The following is a 17,284-nucleotide window of genomic DNA, read 5'->3' on the forward strand; positions in this document are numbered from 1 at the left end:
TATGCATCAAAAAAACAAAGTCTCAACTGGAGGTTCTTAAAAGAAAGGCAATTTATGAGGTGAAATACATCACAAAAGAGCGGGGAAAAGGAAGGGAGACCACAGCATGGGGTAAGAGTAGACAGATTGGAGTCTTTATACAATTCTGTAAGTAGTTAAGAAGCACTACAGTACATATATGTACAATGACCATAACACACAAGGTGGGCACTGAACGTGCTGGTGAATTGTGAACGACGCAGTGACACAAGGTGCGAAAGACACACCATGGCCCTGATCCTACTCAACCTCTCTGCAGCATTCGACACCGTCTCCCACTGCCAGACTCCACGACGCCGGCATACAAGGAGCCACCCTTGACTGGATCCGCTCATTTCTCACCACCAGAACCCAAAGAATCAGACTGCCACCTTTCCTCTCCGAACCCACGGCAATCAACTGCGGAGTACCCCATTGATCATCACTCAACCCCATGCTCTTCAACATCTACATGCCCCCCCTTGCCGCCATCATCAGACAGCACAAACTCATCATAGTATCCTACGCCGACGACACCCAGCTCATCCTCTCCCTCACCAAGGACCCAATCACCACCAGACATAACTTTCAGGAAGGAATGAAGGACGTCTCATCCTGGCTGAGCAGAAACTGCCTGAAGCTCAACGTGGAGAAGACAGAAGTCCTCGTCCTCGAACCCACCCCCTCAGCATGGGACAATACCTGGTGGCCCACTGCCCTCGGCAGCCTCCCCACCCCCACGAACCATGCCCGAAATATCGGCATCGTACTAGACTCCTCCCTCTCCATGACCTGACAGGTCAACGCCGTCGCCTCCAGTTGCTTCAACACCCTCCGAATCCTCTTAAAGACCTTCAAGTGGATCCCCCGAAATAAGGAAGGCCGTCACCCACGCAATCATAACTAGTAGACTGGACTACGGAAACGCCCTCTATTTCGGTATCAACAAGTCTCTGCTCCACAAGCTCCAGACCATACAGAACACTGCAGCCAGACTCGTCCTCGTCATCATCACGAACACACCACCCAACACCTTCGGAACCTCTACTTACTCCCTGTTGAGAACAGAGTCACTTTCAAGATACCCACGCCTGCAAATGCCTCCACAACACCGGACCCGAATACCTCAATGAGAGAATCTCCTTCCACGTACCCAAAAGAAACCTCCAAGCCGCCTCCCTCACCCTTGCCGAAACCTGACACATCCCCAGAGCCAGAACAGGTGGAAGAACCTTCTCCTACATCATGGCCAAGACCTGGAACGAGCTCCTGATTGGCATCGGACACACCCCCTAAGTGAACATCTTCAGGAAGATGCTCAAGACCTGGCTCTTTGACTGAACTGAGCTGCTTACCCCCTCCCCCCAGCGCCTTGAGACTCTCACAGGTGAGTAGTGCGCTTACAATTCCCCTGATTGATTGATTGATTGATTGATTAATTGATTGATTTTGTGTGTTTTTTGTCTCTCATGTGCAATTTCACATGAGACTTATGCCGTTGTTACTTCGATGGAACCATTTTATTGGCCACTTGCAAGGTCATATTATTCTGGACCCAATTTTACTGATACTTATAAGACCACAGTCTTGTGGACATGATAATCCTGGAGTCCCTACTTTGGTTGCTGGTTTCAAAGAATCATTTCAAGTGGGGGACTCTTTCAGGGCCTCCTTTTCCTAGATTGCTTTAGTGACAGACACCTCCTTACAGGGCTGGGGCAAACATACATCCCCATAACTACACTACTCTGTGGTCTCATGAAAATCACCAACTCCACATCAGTCGGCCTCACATTCAGGGCAAGCATCTGTAATTCTTGATGTACATGTGTCCAATGCCCTACCTGAAAAAGTTGTGGACTCCCTTACCATATATTTGGAAGCGATGTGGGCCTTGCATTAGGCATGGACAAAGACATTGGTCTGTCAACAACTCTTCCGTCAGGAAAGGAAATCCAAAAGTCAGGCTGTCAAGAAGGCTTGATCAGATCATTGTTATTGGGGACATGTAAAAGCCAGGCTTCCATTTAAAGGCAGCTTCAAGGAATGGCAGTTTTAAGCTGGTGCAATTTAATTTCCTTCAAGGAACCAATCTGATGCCTCAGAAATTAAGCAGAAGATACTAAACTGAGAATCTGCCAAAGGTGCGCAGAAACGGATGCAAACTTTATTCATGTTATGTGGATGTGCAAGATCATAATTTAGAATTGGGGACATTCCAGCCACAGATTCCTTACCATAGAATATTCCTCTGTCATCAGACTGGACCTGGAGAATTTTGAGCAGTACCTCTGCGCACCGGGAGGTGGCTGAGATCAGCTGTGTCATCAGCGCAACGGATGTCACTTGAGCTGTGCTTATATTGTCGCCACCACAGTGCGCTGACATTGGTTCTTTTCTTAAAGCACCATCAGCGTAGATTTTGTCAAACTATTTTGAGCTTTTTCTCCTAGTGTGCAAATAGGGACGTCCCCTAGAAAACCTGTGGGGCTTGTACCCTTTGGTTCCTGTCAAAGACAGATGTGTCTATGACAGATCCCCACCTGGTTGGCATCTGGTACCTGGAGCTAGACCAAAACTCCAAGGCCTGCCATGACTGTCGCTCCATGAATCCTAAAGTGGTTCCAGAGCATTCCCTGAAGCTCCTGATCACCCAACGCCAGTTGACTCCATGATGCTCCATATCCCGGGCCTATTCACTGAGTCGTTCCCGGTGCTCATCATTGAGATCATAGTAGTAATTGGGTAAGTCTAAAAAGTTGAAGTGCTCTTTGACTTTGTCGCTCCGGACAAATCTTCGGATGAGGTGTAGGAAACACATATCAGATCTAGGCCTTGGTCCCATGCGTCAGCTGCGAAGCCTGAATCTGGGTCTGCTCCATGCTTCCCATAAATTCACAGAACCGGAGCAACACCCCACTCAGTTAAGAGTTTTATGAGTCCATACATCTCATATTTGGGCAGGCTGATACCTCAGGAGCGTCTTCGAGCACATGGATTCAGCAGGTGTGCCCACTGGATTTCTGCTGGCAGGTTCACCCCCGGTGCCAATTGGGTCCTTTGAATCCGTTCCAGCATCAAGGTTGGCTCCGGTCTCGAGGTCAAGATCTTTCCTGGAGCCTGTTTCAGTGGCACCATTCCTGATGCCATATATGCCCCACAGCGGCACTTACTCCATTGTTATACCCAAATCTGATAGGGAGCAAGACCAACATCACCTGACGTCGATTATATCGCCGGTTGAAACACGACTTTTCGAATCCGAGATAGCGCCTACTTTTTTCGATAGGCCCTGTTTGGAGTTTCGTTGGAAAGGATCTTAGGATTCTTATGGTTATCCCAACCCCATGGAAGAGCCAGACGATAACTGGTATGAGGTACTGGCAGATGCCAGTGGTTTTGGCACATCCCCAGACACTGACTTAGTCTGTCCTCCTAGTGTGGCTGCGGAGGAAGGGGCTTCATTTGCCATGGTGGTGAGCAGAGTGACTGAGGCTCTGGTCTTGAAAAAGATGCTTCAACCGACAGTTACCCCCACAGAACTTCTCCCTTTTAATGAAGTCCTCACGATGTCCAGCTCAGGGCATGGACCAAACCCCGCCCAGGATGATTGCCCACCATCATCTCCTTGCTCCTGTGGACCCAGCTCTCCCCACCCAGCACCTCACCATGGAAAGTCTGGTTGTCCAGGCCTCCATGTCCAAAATCAACCCTGGCATGTAACCTACTACACCACTGGAAAGGGAATTAAAGAGGCTGGACACCTTCAGCAAGAGGATGGTCTCTTCTGCCAGCTTTGCACTGCAGTCGGTGAACACTGTATGCCTCTTGGGCATGTGTTCCCACACAGTTTGGTAATTGGCTGTGCAAGTGCTGCCCATGATCTTGGAGGAGGCCCACGCCATCCTGGCCCAGGCTTTTGCCAATGGCAGGAATGCAGCAAAGTTCACCATACGCTTAGGACTGGATGCGATCAACTTGCTAGGCAGAGTGATTGCTTTTTCAGTAGCACTCCGTTGCCACACCTGGCTGAGGGGTACTGACTTTTCAGGGTATATCCAGGCATCCCTTATGGACGTGCCCTTTGATGGCACTCACCTTGTTGGTGATAAGCCAGATTTTCTCTAAAGCTTTAAGGACAGCAGGGTCACCACCCATTCGCTTGGACTCTTCATGGCCCTGCGACAGACACTCTCTGCCTTTCGCCCCTTCCACGGCTGCAGTAGGAGCTACCAACCGCTCCATTTCTGTCCTTCCACCGTGACCAACAGACACTCCAGTCCTTTTGTGACCGAGGACTCACACCTTACAAGTCCCGTGGTACCCAAGGCCAAAGATCTTCCCAGTCCACCAACACCCCGGTAGCCGCAGCCTCCAAACTCCTTTAATCTGTCCTCTCGCCATCTCAGGCAACTGGTGGGCGGCAGGATTAACCATGACCTGGGCCGATGACAGTCCATCTCCTCAGACATCTATTTTCACATACCCGTCCTGCTAGCCCACAGACATTACTTGCGGTTTACAGTGGGCCATGAGCACTTTCAGTTTGCTGTGCTGCCCTTTGGCCTTACCTGCTCCCCTTGGGTGTTCACAAGAGTGATGGTGGTGGCTGCAGCCCATCTGCAAAGGTCAGGGGTTCCAGTCTTCCCCTACCTCAATGACTGGCCAGTGAAGGCATTCATGCCCCATGCAGTCGTCAACCACCTCTAGACTACGGTGAATGTCCTGCATTTGCTGGGTTCACTTTCATTGTGCTGAAGTCACACTCAGACTTTCCCTTTCATTGGAGCCATTTTGACTCAGTGCGGTTTAGGGTCTATCCTACCGAACAGCGAGTCCAGGATACTCAGACTATGACTCCAATGTTTCAGCCGATATACTGGATTTCAGAAAGACTGACTCTGAGGCTGCTCAGTCACATGGCCGCCTTCAGCTTGTTAGTGACACATATCCAATGGCATATGCAGGCTCTACAGTGGGTCCTGAAATTCCAGTGGACTCAGTACCAGAGAAATCTATCTTGCATGGTCCAGGTATGCGAGAGAGATGCAAAAGACCTGCAGTAGTGGCTAACAAATCATGATTTGGTCAGCAGCAGCAGACTCCTCTCCCTTGTCCAGCCAGAGCATATAGTGAAGACAGATGTGTCACTCCTGGTTTGGAGTGGTCGTCTAGGAGCGGTGGAGATTAGTAGACTCTGGTGTCCGGCGAGTCTCAGCTTGTTGGAGTTGAAAGCGATCCACTTGGAATTGAAGGCCTTCCTCCCTTCCATAAAGGGAAGGCTATTTCAGATGTTCATGGACAACACCACTGCCATGTGGTACTACAACAAACAGGGCGGGGTGGGGTCATGGACCCTGAGCCATGAGGCTCTGCGCCTCTGGACATGGCTAGAACGCCTGGACATTTTACTGGTCGTACAACACCTGGCAGGCTCTCTGAATGCAAGTGCATGTGAACTCAGCCATCGATGCCTCATGGATCATGAATGGCATCTCCATCTGGAGGTGGTGCAAGGTCTTTTCCGTGAACTTGGGAAAACCTTGGTTAGATCTATTTGCCATTACAGAGAATGCTCAATGTCAGCTCTTCTGCATGCTGGAGTTTCCAAGGCTGTTCTCGCTTGAAGATGCATTTCGCCTTGAGTTGAATATAGGCCTCCTATAAGCCTTCCTTTTGATGCCAATCCTGCTCAGAGTTCTCAAGAAGATCATGAACGACTGGGCCCCAAGTCATTCTTGTGGCTCTGGATTGTGCATGGAGAGTATGGTATAACGAACTACTGAGCATCGGTTCTCTGATCAGGCTGTCCCTTAGGGAGGATCTGGGCATGGTCCCGCTCCCAAACCTGGTCACACTCCGCTTCCATGCATGGTGATTGAGCGGCACCAGCTGACAGTCTCTAACTTCCCCATAGAAATCCACAAAGTCATTCTGGCAGTCAAGGGTCCCATAACTAAGACCACTTATGCCTTCCGGTGGGACAATTTTGTGACTTAGTGCACTGCCAAACATGTTATCCCCTTTCTTGACTTTGCCTGAAGTCTTGTTATTTGCTTTATCGTTAGCCCAGCAAGGCTTTTCTTGTGGCACAGTTAATGCATATCTGTCAGCCATATCAGCTTTTTTATGGTTGCTGGATCAGACCTCCCTGTTCAATTTACCAGTTGTGACCCATTTTCTAAAATTATTCCAACATATGTTTCCCCCAAAACCCTTCATTATGCTCAAATAGTACTTTAATTTGGCTCTAACATTTGTGATATGCTCGCCATTTAAGGCCCTGCTCAGTTGCCCTCTGAGTCTCTTGACCATTAACACATTCTTCTTAGTGGCCATTATATCAGCCAGGAGGGTTAGTGAGCTTTAAGCTCTCTCTGTGCACCCTCCAGACACCAACTTCTTCCCAACAAGCTGTTTTTCTGCACCGTGGCTCTTTTCTATCAAAGGTGCTGGCACCTTTCCACTTTGGCCAGAGCATCATGCTGGCAACCTTCTTTGCAACCACCTCACCCTTCAGGAGAGACCTCATCAACTGGACTCAAAAAGAGGGTTATCTTTCTACATCACACCAAGAAACACTCTTTGGTGGGTTCGCTTGAGCAAAGAAAGGAAAGGCCACGCAGTAAAGGACCACCTCCAGACAGATTGTGCTCAGCATTTAGATCTGCCACACATTGGTCAAGAAGCAACCCCCTGAAGGTTTGCAAGCTTAGTCCACCAGAGCCAAGACTGATACCACTGCGCTAGCTCATGAAGTCTCCATCCTGGACATCTGTGAGGCTGCTACGTGGGCATCTCTGCACACGTTTACCAAACACTACTGCTTTGGCAGTCCGGTTCTTCTAAACAAACTGTTCCCATTCGGTTCTGCAGGACTTTTTGGTTTAATCTGTTCGCAGACCCCCATCTGGGGAGGTATTGCTTGGGTATCTATTCTAACTAAAGGCATCTGTGGCTAGTAGCCTCTATCACATAACAAGTTACTTATCTTTGGTAACACCTTATCTGCAGGAAATCCTGTCTAGATTCCGTACTTATCCTCTCCACTTCTCTGAAAGGTTTCTTCCATCTAGAAGGGCCCAGTAGGTCCTTAGTGTTTGCACACTGGTCCATCAGCTTTCTAACGCAGCTCTGTGCTTCTGGTGCTGACATGTCATGAAAAGAAACCCATTTCAGCATTCTGGGGTGGTGCCTGTATAGGCACCACGCATGTCACATCCTTCATGGATGGAACCAATGTGGAGTCTATAAACGTCAGCTACCGTCATGCAGAGGTACTGCTCAAAGGTGAGGAATCTGCGGCTAGGTAGTCTCTAACAGATAATATGTAACCCAAGGTAAGTAGCTAGGGAAGCTTTTCAGCCTAACCTCCTCAGCAAAATTTGCTAGGAATAGTTCCTGCGCCCAAAGACTGCACGATGAGTGCAAGTTTGCAGCCCTGGTAACCCTCCTGGGCACACGCCATATGGTCATACTTTAGCTCCATCTACAAGGTCCCATAAGGGAGACCTGGGTAAAAGACCTTACTGAATGGGCTCTAGAGGGGAGTGGGCATATTAGAGCCACAAAAACAGAGGAAAAAATAAAGTATGACCTTGAAAAGTTAATGGCAATGATTACAAAATTGACAAAACCTTTGGAGGGCAGACTACCTAGATCTCGGTTGTAAAATGGTACTGCAAATGGATACACACAGAAGTGTCCCCTTTTCTCTTAGAGACAATTTTCCCTTTAGGACCCTTTCAAGGATGTGGCCAGTCTTCCTTTGACATAAGAGCTGCAGGATGCTGCAAAAAGCCAGGGTCATATTGATTGTGCCTGAAGGGCACAAGCATCCTTGCTATTCCGATCTGTTATATCTGTGGCCAATTTGCAGAAGCTTCCTCTGATAGAGGACCTAATCACCTAGGGCAACAGTTCAATCTTTCACCCAATCTTGAAACGCTCAATTTGAAAGTGTCAATTCTGAGTGTTTAAATCATAGTAAACATGGCTCTCCTTTGAATGCGCTTGAAGTCCTTCTCTCAGATGGACATCTATCTCCTAGAGTAGTACCTTCTCGTAAATGTTCTATCTATTCTGTGGGGTAGAGAGAAATCTGTTGATCCGCTGCAATCTGATCTAATGGACATTTTGCAAATTTACCTTTCTTCAGCCCAGAAAGGGCCATACATTGGCACTATAAAAACCTTTTTTTAGCAGCTAGTTCAGTATCGCTCTCTTCTCCTCGTACTCGGGTACTTTGCTCAGACTCCCTTTAGTTATTTGGTTCCTCAGGGCTCTTCAGTATAATTTTTCTTCTTTCTTATTAACTAGCCCTTACATTTCTGCGATCTCAAGTTCCTCATGTGGAACACCACCTCCATTCAAGCCATCACATTGGTATTTTCATAATACAGGGTGAATTTTTAAGGGAAACTGTTATTTCCCCAAGGTCCTACTAAACGTTATACGTCTTTGGGCATTTTTTAGCATCCTTTTAGCTTCCATCTCATCCATCCAAACAGGAAGAGTGCCTCCATCATCTTGATCCACAAAGGGTGTTGAGCTTTTGCATTCATAGGACACAACCCATCACTGATGGATGGTAACTTTCTGCTAGAACTTATTTTGTTTAAAGAAATTAGTTTCTTCTTTGCTAATCATTGCACTATGACCGGACTTTAGAGCACTCCCTTTAAAACCTTACATTTGTGTGACATCGTTTTGTTGCCATTGACCATAAATTTGATTGCTGAGCTAACCTCATCTATGAAGGTGAGTGAAATCCAAGCATTTTTCATAAAAAATACACATATTTTTTTCCACAAGGGATGTTGGTTTTAAGATCACACCCAAGGTCAGGGCAAAAGGTGGTATCTGGTTTTCTCCTTCATAGTCTAAAGCCTCTCTTGTGGACTGGATACTCAGTCACAGATGTGGTGTATGTTTAATCTGTCATATTACTAGTGCATTATAGCCTATGGCACCTGCAATATAACAGCGAGGATATCCGCTATGTTTTGACCGAGTATCCTATATGCCAAACTCTAATTCATGTCCTAAGTCTTTAGAGTTACCTAACAGATGATGTATTTGGGTATGTAACTAAAGACCAAGCCCCATATCTGTGCTGAGTATAGCTAGATGGGCATTATTCTTTATTTGATACAACTAATAGTTATTTTCCAAGTGCTTGAGGGGGCAAAACAGCCACATCAGTTGCTGAAACATCTGCAAAGCAACAACACTGAGGTCCCTGCACACTTTTATAAGCAATAAAGTCATGATGTGGATGGCAACATTTAAATGAAATCCAGCCAAGCAATTCAAAAAAATCTTTTTGAAGATTGCCTCACTTCACACCACCCAGAGTAATTACTTTCAGATAATCTGTTAATCAGTTAATGAAAATCAAGGATTTGTCAAGAATACATTTCTTACCTGTAACTGTAGTAGCTTTGTACGAAAAACAGATTTAAGCCAGTTGATCTACGTTTTCAAAATGACACTTGATGTTGGGAATCTTTAAGAAAGCATGTACAAACATGAAAGATGCCACCACTGGAGAAATAGGTTACAGGTAAGTGACGTTTTGGTCTTCGATGCTCTTTCACCTCCCCTTGGTTCTCACTCTAGAGAATTTCAGAACTGCATGTCTCTTGCTTATGCTGTTCGTCGGTGGCATGAGGTACACGGAAAAACAGCATGCATATAAGTCTGAATGGTATGACCTGCTTCCGAACCTGCAGCTCGCCTCAACAATAAATTCTGTGTTTCTTTTATTTATTCACAAAATTATCAATCAATAATTCAGTTCCTTTCAACATGCCTGTGGTCTTCAATTTCATTTGATAGCCTGAAGAACTGTGTTATCTAATGTCTCTACACAATGTTATCTTGTACCTCATGCATTCATCAATTGTCCTGAAAGACAACCTTCTGTTGTGCTGTTCGGGACATCTTGCGACGTCTGGACAGATATCAGTGCAGTCAGAATTTAAGTCCTTCTACAAACCCCCTTTTCATCATAAAGATGTCTGTATGAAACCACAGACCAATCTTTGCATTACAGTTGATGTTGGTCTGTTTTCGCTAGGTCATCAGTCCACTGCATTAGTTTCATGCATGTGGATGTAGTGGGAGTGTGGGTGTAATGGGATGACTAGCGTAAGGTTCATCTGGTCCCCACCACAGGACAAATGGCAAGAGACACAAACAGCCTGAGGTAGTCCTCACTTCTCATTCCTGATTGTGAGGAAAGGAGTTAGCTGATTAGATGAACCACATCCACACTAGGACTCTCTTGGCTTTCCCACAGTGGATCTCCTCGCTTTCCCAGCAATATATATGTTGGATTGAGACACTGTGTCTTCTCTCTTTTTCAAGATGAGAATGGATGTTGCCTTTGCCAGTGAAAGAGAAAAACGTGTATTATCTCAGGGTAGGACACCTATTTTAATCTATGACACTCACACGGCAAAGTGCCACTTCCAAAATGTTAGCTGCCACTGACCGGCAAGTGAGGCTTAAGAATGCTCCCAGAATAAGTCAAAGGCTCCCACATTTTATAAGTATAGTGAAACATTTTGTGGACATTTCACGGCGTGGCACACACTGGCTCTCGATGCCGTTGTTTTCCCTGTGGTGATTGCAGCTTTTTTATTTTTCTAACAGGGGGTGCCTCCGGTACCCTTGCTCCCCTTCTCAACCTGCTGACAGACATTACCTCCTCGTCCCTCCCTCACTTCCCTTCATTACACATACGAGGCATCCCTGCCTCACCAGACACCCATACCACGTGAACTAACATTTTTGTATAAATAGCCCCCACCCCCTCCAACCTCCTGTTTTTTCTCTTTCTCACCTGACGTGGGGTGCGTGTACGACTCACCAGCTGTTTGCGATGCTGCGGTCGTTTCTTGGATTATCACTTCTTTGGATTGGGACTTTTCACGAGTATTGCTGCAGATGCCTGGTTGTTTGGGCATGGCGGGGCCAGCCTGAACTGCAGGGTGCCTTCCCTCGCTGCGTCTGGGGCTGTCCTTCCGAGTTGAAGATGGGATGGTGAAGAGTCAGCAGTCGGGACTGTAGGGCTCCTTGGCCGTCTGTTTCTGAGATCATGTACACAGTAAGGGCCTCGAAAAAGGCAGTTTTTTTATCGTTTTTACTATCCTGCGTGTTATTTTGTGTTTGGATATTGTTTTTTTCTTTCATATTGACACATTTTATTGGAGTATGGGGTTCCCTTCTAGTTTCTGTCTACTGGTCTGGTTGGTTGTTGGTGTTGGTTGTGTAACCTGTCTCCCTGCTGGGGTTTTGGTTGAATGTTATTATGGTGGGGAAACGTGCATCCAAGCGCAAGCATGTACTGTTCTTTTCTTCTGACGACGATGAACCCTTGCCTGCTCGCCGGAGTAGGTCAAGGGGTCTGGTGGATTCTTATGCCCTATGATTGAAGCAGCTGTGGCTCATGCTCTGGATTCCAGGGTTCCGTCCAAAGACAGGGTCTCTCATTCTGTGGTGGGTCTGGTGGATTCTCCCTCTGATGACTCCTCGGCCTATGAAAGCAGCTGTCCTTGTACCTCTTCAGGGAAATTTGTGCGCATAGAGGAGGTTCTGGATATTCCTCAACATATCTGGGTGAACTAGAGATTTTCGCCTTTTTCTTCTTCTAAGGGGATCAGAGGGCATTTTTCCCCAATATGTTAAACACCCTGTTTTTGCTATGCCGTTTCATGGTTTCATCAAAGAATTGATAGCTGGTGAATGATGTGACCTGGAACGCTTTTCGGTGCCACAATTTTTGCAGAAGCTGTACCCTCTGGAGGAGGGGGAGGACTCTCTCCCTCACTCTGTTTCAGTGGATGCCATGTTGGCCACTCTGATTGGTCGTACGGCAATCATTTCGGAGGATTGTTCTCCTGCGGAAGCTACGGACAAGAACGTGGATGGGGTGCTGAAGAAGGCTTTCTCTGCAGAGAATTTGACTTTGAAGGCAGGTATCTACTCTGCCTATGCTTCTCAATCCTTGGTATCGGACTTTGAGATACTGACCATGGCTATTTAGGAGGAGACTGATTGTTCTGACTTACTGGTGCACATGGAGCATGAGGCAAAATTATTGGCTGGCATCTTGTTGGATGTCCTTAAATCTTCTGCCATGGCTTCTGGTTCCATGATTCTGGCTCGGAGGAATCTGTGGATGAGAGACTGGAAGGCAGATTACTCCGAAAAGTCTTCTCTCCTAAAAATTTCATTTGGGGGAAAGATGCTGTTTGAGGAGCAGCTGGACAGCATGATTATGAAAGCTTTCAAAGATAGAAAGCATGCTCTGCCCTACAAGGGGAAGCCCTCGTCTTCCTACTTCTGTCATTTTTGAAATCCTTCTTCTTCCTCGTCTTCCCTTCATTCCTCCAGTCAGACCTTCAAGCCCTTTTTAGACCATCAGCGAAAGTTCCAGTCTATGAAGGCCTCTTCCTTGGCAAGCACCTAGGGTCAACCTGATTCCTTCAAGCGGAAGTCCTGGCAACGATTGCGGGACAGCTTTGATGCCTGTGGGCAGGAGGCTGTTGTAATTTCTGGAGGCTTGGATTTGGGATGTGAGGAATCATTGGGCTTTGAGCGTTGTTAGGAGCAGTTATCGTAAAGACTTTGCCGCTCTACCAACCGGCTGGTGCACCATCCATACTCCTGTCCCCAGAGATCTGTTGAAGAGGAGGACTCTTCTGGATGGGGTTCATGCTCTTCTGGAGAAGAGGGCGATCATGCTTGTCCCCCTGGAGGAGCAGGGAATGGGTTGCTGTTCCATTCTTTTTCTTGTTCAAAAGGTGTCAGGGTGGTTCAGGCCAGTTTTCAGCGTCAAAAGAGTGAATGGGTGGGTCAGGTGGACCAATCACTTCAAGATGGTGACTTTACAGACCATAATTATGTTGGTGGGGCACAGGACTTTGTCTTCTATAGACCTCCAGGAAGCTTATCTGCATGTTCCCATGGCATGGGAGCATCAGAGGTTTCTCATTTTGCGATAAGAGACTGCCACTTCCAGTTTGCAGTGTTGCCATTCAGGCTGAAGTCCCCTCTCCTGGTCTTCACCAAGCTTTTGGCTACGTTGATGGCCTTAAATCACTGTCAGGAGATTTTTCTCCATCCCGACTTGGAGGACTGGTTGGTTCACGCTCCCTCATTTCTGTTGGCTCTCAGTCACATGGGAGTGGTTTTGGACGTTTTGCAGGAACACAGTTTTCTTGTCAATGGGGGAAAGTCCTGCCTTTTTCCATCCCAGGACCGTCTCGATATGGAGGACAATATTTAGTACAGATTTGGGGGTGGTCACATTGCCTGAGGTTCGGGGGTCCAAAATCCAATCTCTCATTCTGGCTCTTTTGTCCAAACAGGTCCAGTTGGCGTCTTGTTGGCTCCAGGTCCAAGGGGATCCGGCTGCCACAGTTTTCTGGTTCCATGGGCCCGGTTTCATTTGCACAAACTGATGGCACATATTCTAGTGCATTGGTCTCCCCATTGTCTCCCCCTCTTTTCTCCGATTTCGGTGTCCCCTCAGATCAGGGTGGATCTGGGTAGGTGGCTGGTTCGGTGTCATCTGTTGCGGGGGAGTCTCTCTCCCCTCCTGCATCTTTGGTGGTCACCACAAGGGGAGCCTGGATGGGGGAGGTCATCAGACCAGGGGCTTCTGGTCCCACTCGCAGAACAGCAGGTCTTCGAATTGGAGGGAGTTGGAGGCCTACTCATGGTTTCTGAGGGGTTTGGTTGTCCGGATAAGAACGGACAACATCACTACTATGGCTTATGTCAACAAGCAAGGGGGGGGGAACAGGTCCTCTTCTCTGGCTCTGGTGGCGGAGAAGTTGTTCTGTTGAGTGGAGTCCCATCTGGTGGCAATCTCGGTGATTCATTTTCAAGGGGTGTCCAATTCTCTGGCGGATGCTCCCAGCAATGCCATCCCATCCTCAGTGGAATTTTGCCTCCGTCCGGAGTTGTTTGTGGAGCTGACAGTGCGCTAGGGTGTTCCGGTGGTAGATCTTTTTGCGAGTGTGGATAATGCAAAGGTCTCCCGATTTTGCCCCTGCAGTTGGGAGAGTTCGGCTTGGGACGCTCTCTCCTGCCCATGGCCTCAAGGTCTTCTGTATGCCTATCCTCCTTTTCCCCTGCTTCGCCGAATCCTTCTGCGGGTCCAGTCCTTGGGGGCATCAGTGGTCCTGATTGTCCCGACTTGGCCTCGGCCTCTTGGTTTCCTCTCCTGGTGGAAATACGGTCGGAGTTGGAATGGTTGCTGCCCCTGACTCCGTCGCCTATGCTGTTCCCGGTGTTACAGCAGAATGTTCTGTCCCAGGTGCGCTTGGCGGCCTGGAGGTTGAACGCTTAGGACTACTGCATAAAGGGGCTCCTGCAGGGTTGACGTCGACTCTGCAGGCAGCTAGGCGCCAGTCTAACAACAAATCTTACTTGCAGCACTGGCGTTCTTTCACTAGATGGTGTCATGGTAAGGATGTGGACCCGGCTTCCTCTACCTTGTTTGAGGTGATGTTGTTTCTCTAGGATGGGGCTTCTTTGGGGTTGAAGGTTTCCTCCTTTCGTCTTCAGTGGGCTACGATTAAGGCTTTCCGGAGTTGAGGTAGTCTCTCCGATCCTGATGGTCTGATTAGATGGCTTTTCAAAGAGTTGTGTAATGTTCTCCCTGCCCCTCGGAAGCTCTTTCTGTCTTGGGATCTGTCTCTGGTTTTGTAGGCTTTGATGTTGCCACCTTTTGTGCCTCTGGTTTCTGTGGATTTGCGTTTCTTATCTTTTAAGACCTTTTTGGTGGAAATTTCTTCTGCTGGCCATTTGAGTGAACTGGGTGCTTTTTCTTTCAGGCATCCTTTTTGAAAGGTTTTTGATGACAGGATCATTTTACGACCGGCCCTTTTCTTTCATCCTAAGGTGGATTCCCACCAGGAATTGATTCTGCCTTCCTTTTTTTGATTCTCCATCCTCGGAATCTGAGGTGCGGCTGCACTCTTTGGATGTCAGGATGGCTCTCCTGATCTATTTGGACCTTGTCACTTCCTTTTATTTTTCTGATTCCCTTTTTGTGAATTTTGGGTCTGTGAATCAGGAGTTGCATTCTTTCACTACTTCCTTGAGTCGGTGGGTTTTGTCTCTGATTTCTCAGCCTTACAAGTCTGCTGGGCACCTTTCTCCCTTGGGGGTTCAGGGTCGTTCCACTTGGTCCTTGGCGGCTTCCTGTGCTGAGATCCAGGGGGGCTTCCATTTCCGAAATTTGCTGTCCTGCCACCTGGGTTTCCGCTTTAAAATTTGTCTCTCATTACCGGATTGACCAGGAGGTTGACCGTTGTGAGGTTTTTGGTTCCGAGGTTCTTTCTGTATGGTTCTTTAATAGCAGTGCTTCCTTGTTAGCTGAGTTTGTCTAATACACCTGTTTTTGTGCATATCCATTTCGGTTGTCCTGTTTGGCTTTGTACAACTTGAATGTGTAATGAAGGAAAGCTAAGGAGGGACGAGGAGGTAATGCATCAATTACTTACCGGTAATTGCATTACTATGAGTCCTACTCCCTCGCTTCTATTCATTACATCCCGCCCTGCCTCCCTGGTAGTCCAGGCCAACCTTTCTGTGTGGTTTCAGATTATGTGGTACTACAGGAGGTTGGAGGGGTGTGGGGGCTATAAACAAAAATGTTAGATCACATGGTATGGGTGTCTGGTGAGGAAGGGATGCCTCGTATGTGTAATGAATAGAAGCAAGGGCGTATGACTCAGAGTAATGCAATTACCGGTAAGTAATTGATGCATTTTCCCACCTACAACTACAGCACTGTTTAATTAGGTACTACAGTGCAGGCGGTTAAATGTCAGTCGGTGGGAACAACAAGGGTCAAAGTACAGACACCTAGTGAATATCTCGCATTCAGCAATGAAGTGAACAGGCATAAGCACTGGCTCTCTTTACCTAAATTGTGATTACCTTAATGGTGGCTGCTTCACATCCTTGGAGGGATTTTGGGTTTTCTTTATTGGATAAGAGGTTTTGGCATTCAGTTAAGTAGAAATGCCCCCCTATGTCTGAAGTTATGTAAAAGCAAATTGGGAACATTAACTGCTTGCCCCAGCAATTAAATATTTTTTCAATCTTCTGTGCAATCACTATGTAAATAAACAGGCCTAGGCTTGAATCCCGTCCAAAGTGCTGGACACACCAATAATTTCACCAGGTCTTTCAAAAGGCATTTAATCAATTGTATAGCTGATGTGATCTCACTAAGGCATGCAGCAGCAATCACAAACAATATTATTTAATCCAGGTACACATCTTTCCCCTTTTTGGCGGGACTGCAGAGACCAACTTACAGCAGTCCACTCTGCAGTTAATTCTGCATCCTACACTAGGCACTACTAACTGTAAACTGGACACTAATATACAGAAACACAAGTAGATTGCGTATGGGAAAGTAAAATGGCTGTTGTATTTAATTCAGATGTTAAAGGATTTTAAGACATCTTAGGAACAATGTCAGTTCCCATGACGTTGATCTCATCTCCACAGTTTACTTTTTGAAAACACCTATAATGTGAAATTTGTCGTGTTGAAACAAAACATACTACCAAACATTGTTTTTTTGTTTTTTTTCCTTAGAGTTGTCTGTTCATCTCTCGAAGTCGCCCAGATCCAATGTAGATATTTTGATGAAATTATGAAACTAAGTAATGAACACCGCTATTCACATGAGTATGGGATTCTAAATGTAAATGAAAGTTTGGAATCAGAATCTCCGGGAGATCACACACAGGAAACTTCAATTGACAGTCCTCAGAATTGTGCTAACTTTATTTCTAAGGAGGAAAATAAGCAATGTACTTCTGAATCCGGGAGCAGCGATAGACATGTTCTGTCTATGCTTAAGTCCTCGACCAATTCTCAACAAAGAAATGAAGAAGAGGAAAATACTGCATTTACCAGTGTTCCCATCAAAGAGGACAAGGACCTCACTCTTCTATGTGAAGAAAAAAACACCAATGAGTTGGACAGCGAATGTACATTGGAAATGAACAAGCGTCCTAGTCAAACAAGCATAGAAAAGTAAGACCTTAAAATCTCTACATTTTACTTTTATAGATCCTTTGCCTGCAGAGAGCGTGAGTGTGTGTGAGTAACAAGTAGAGAACACCTACCTTTTTCATTCAGAGTAGAAAGGCTTGTGTTCCATTCATATGTCATTTTTATATCATTCAAGAGAGTAGTTAGTGCTAGCATGGTAAAGCAGAACAAC

At 46.8% G+C, this 17,284-nt stretch overlaps 1 protein-coding gene across 1 annotated transcript in view; it reads left to right on the top strand.

The window, feature by feature from the left end:
* LRRIQ1 (leucine rich repeats and IQ motif containing 1) overlaps nucleotides 1-17,284 on the top strand; it is a 1,142,626-nt gene that overhangs the window by 558,147 nt on the left and 567,195 nt on the right. The window contains exon 15 of the mRNA XM_085653925.1: nucleotides 16,651-17,094. Within this exon, the coding sequence (XP_085510051.1) occupies nucleotides 16,651-17,094 (444 nt within the window). The remainder of the gene's footprint in view (nucleotides 1-16,650; nucleotides 17,095-17,284) is intronic.

The sequence above is a fragment of the Triturus cristatus genome, chromosome 4_1 (assembly GCF_964204655.1).
Source record: "Triturus cristatus chromosome 4_1, aTriCri1.1, whole genome shotgun sequence".
In the NCBI taxonomy this organism is placed as follows: domain Eukaryota; kingdom Metazoa; phylum Chordata; class Amphibia; order Caudata; family Salamandridae; genus Triturus; species Triturus cristatus.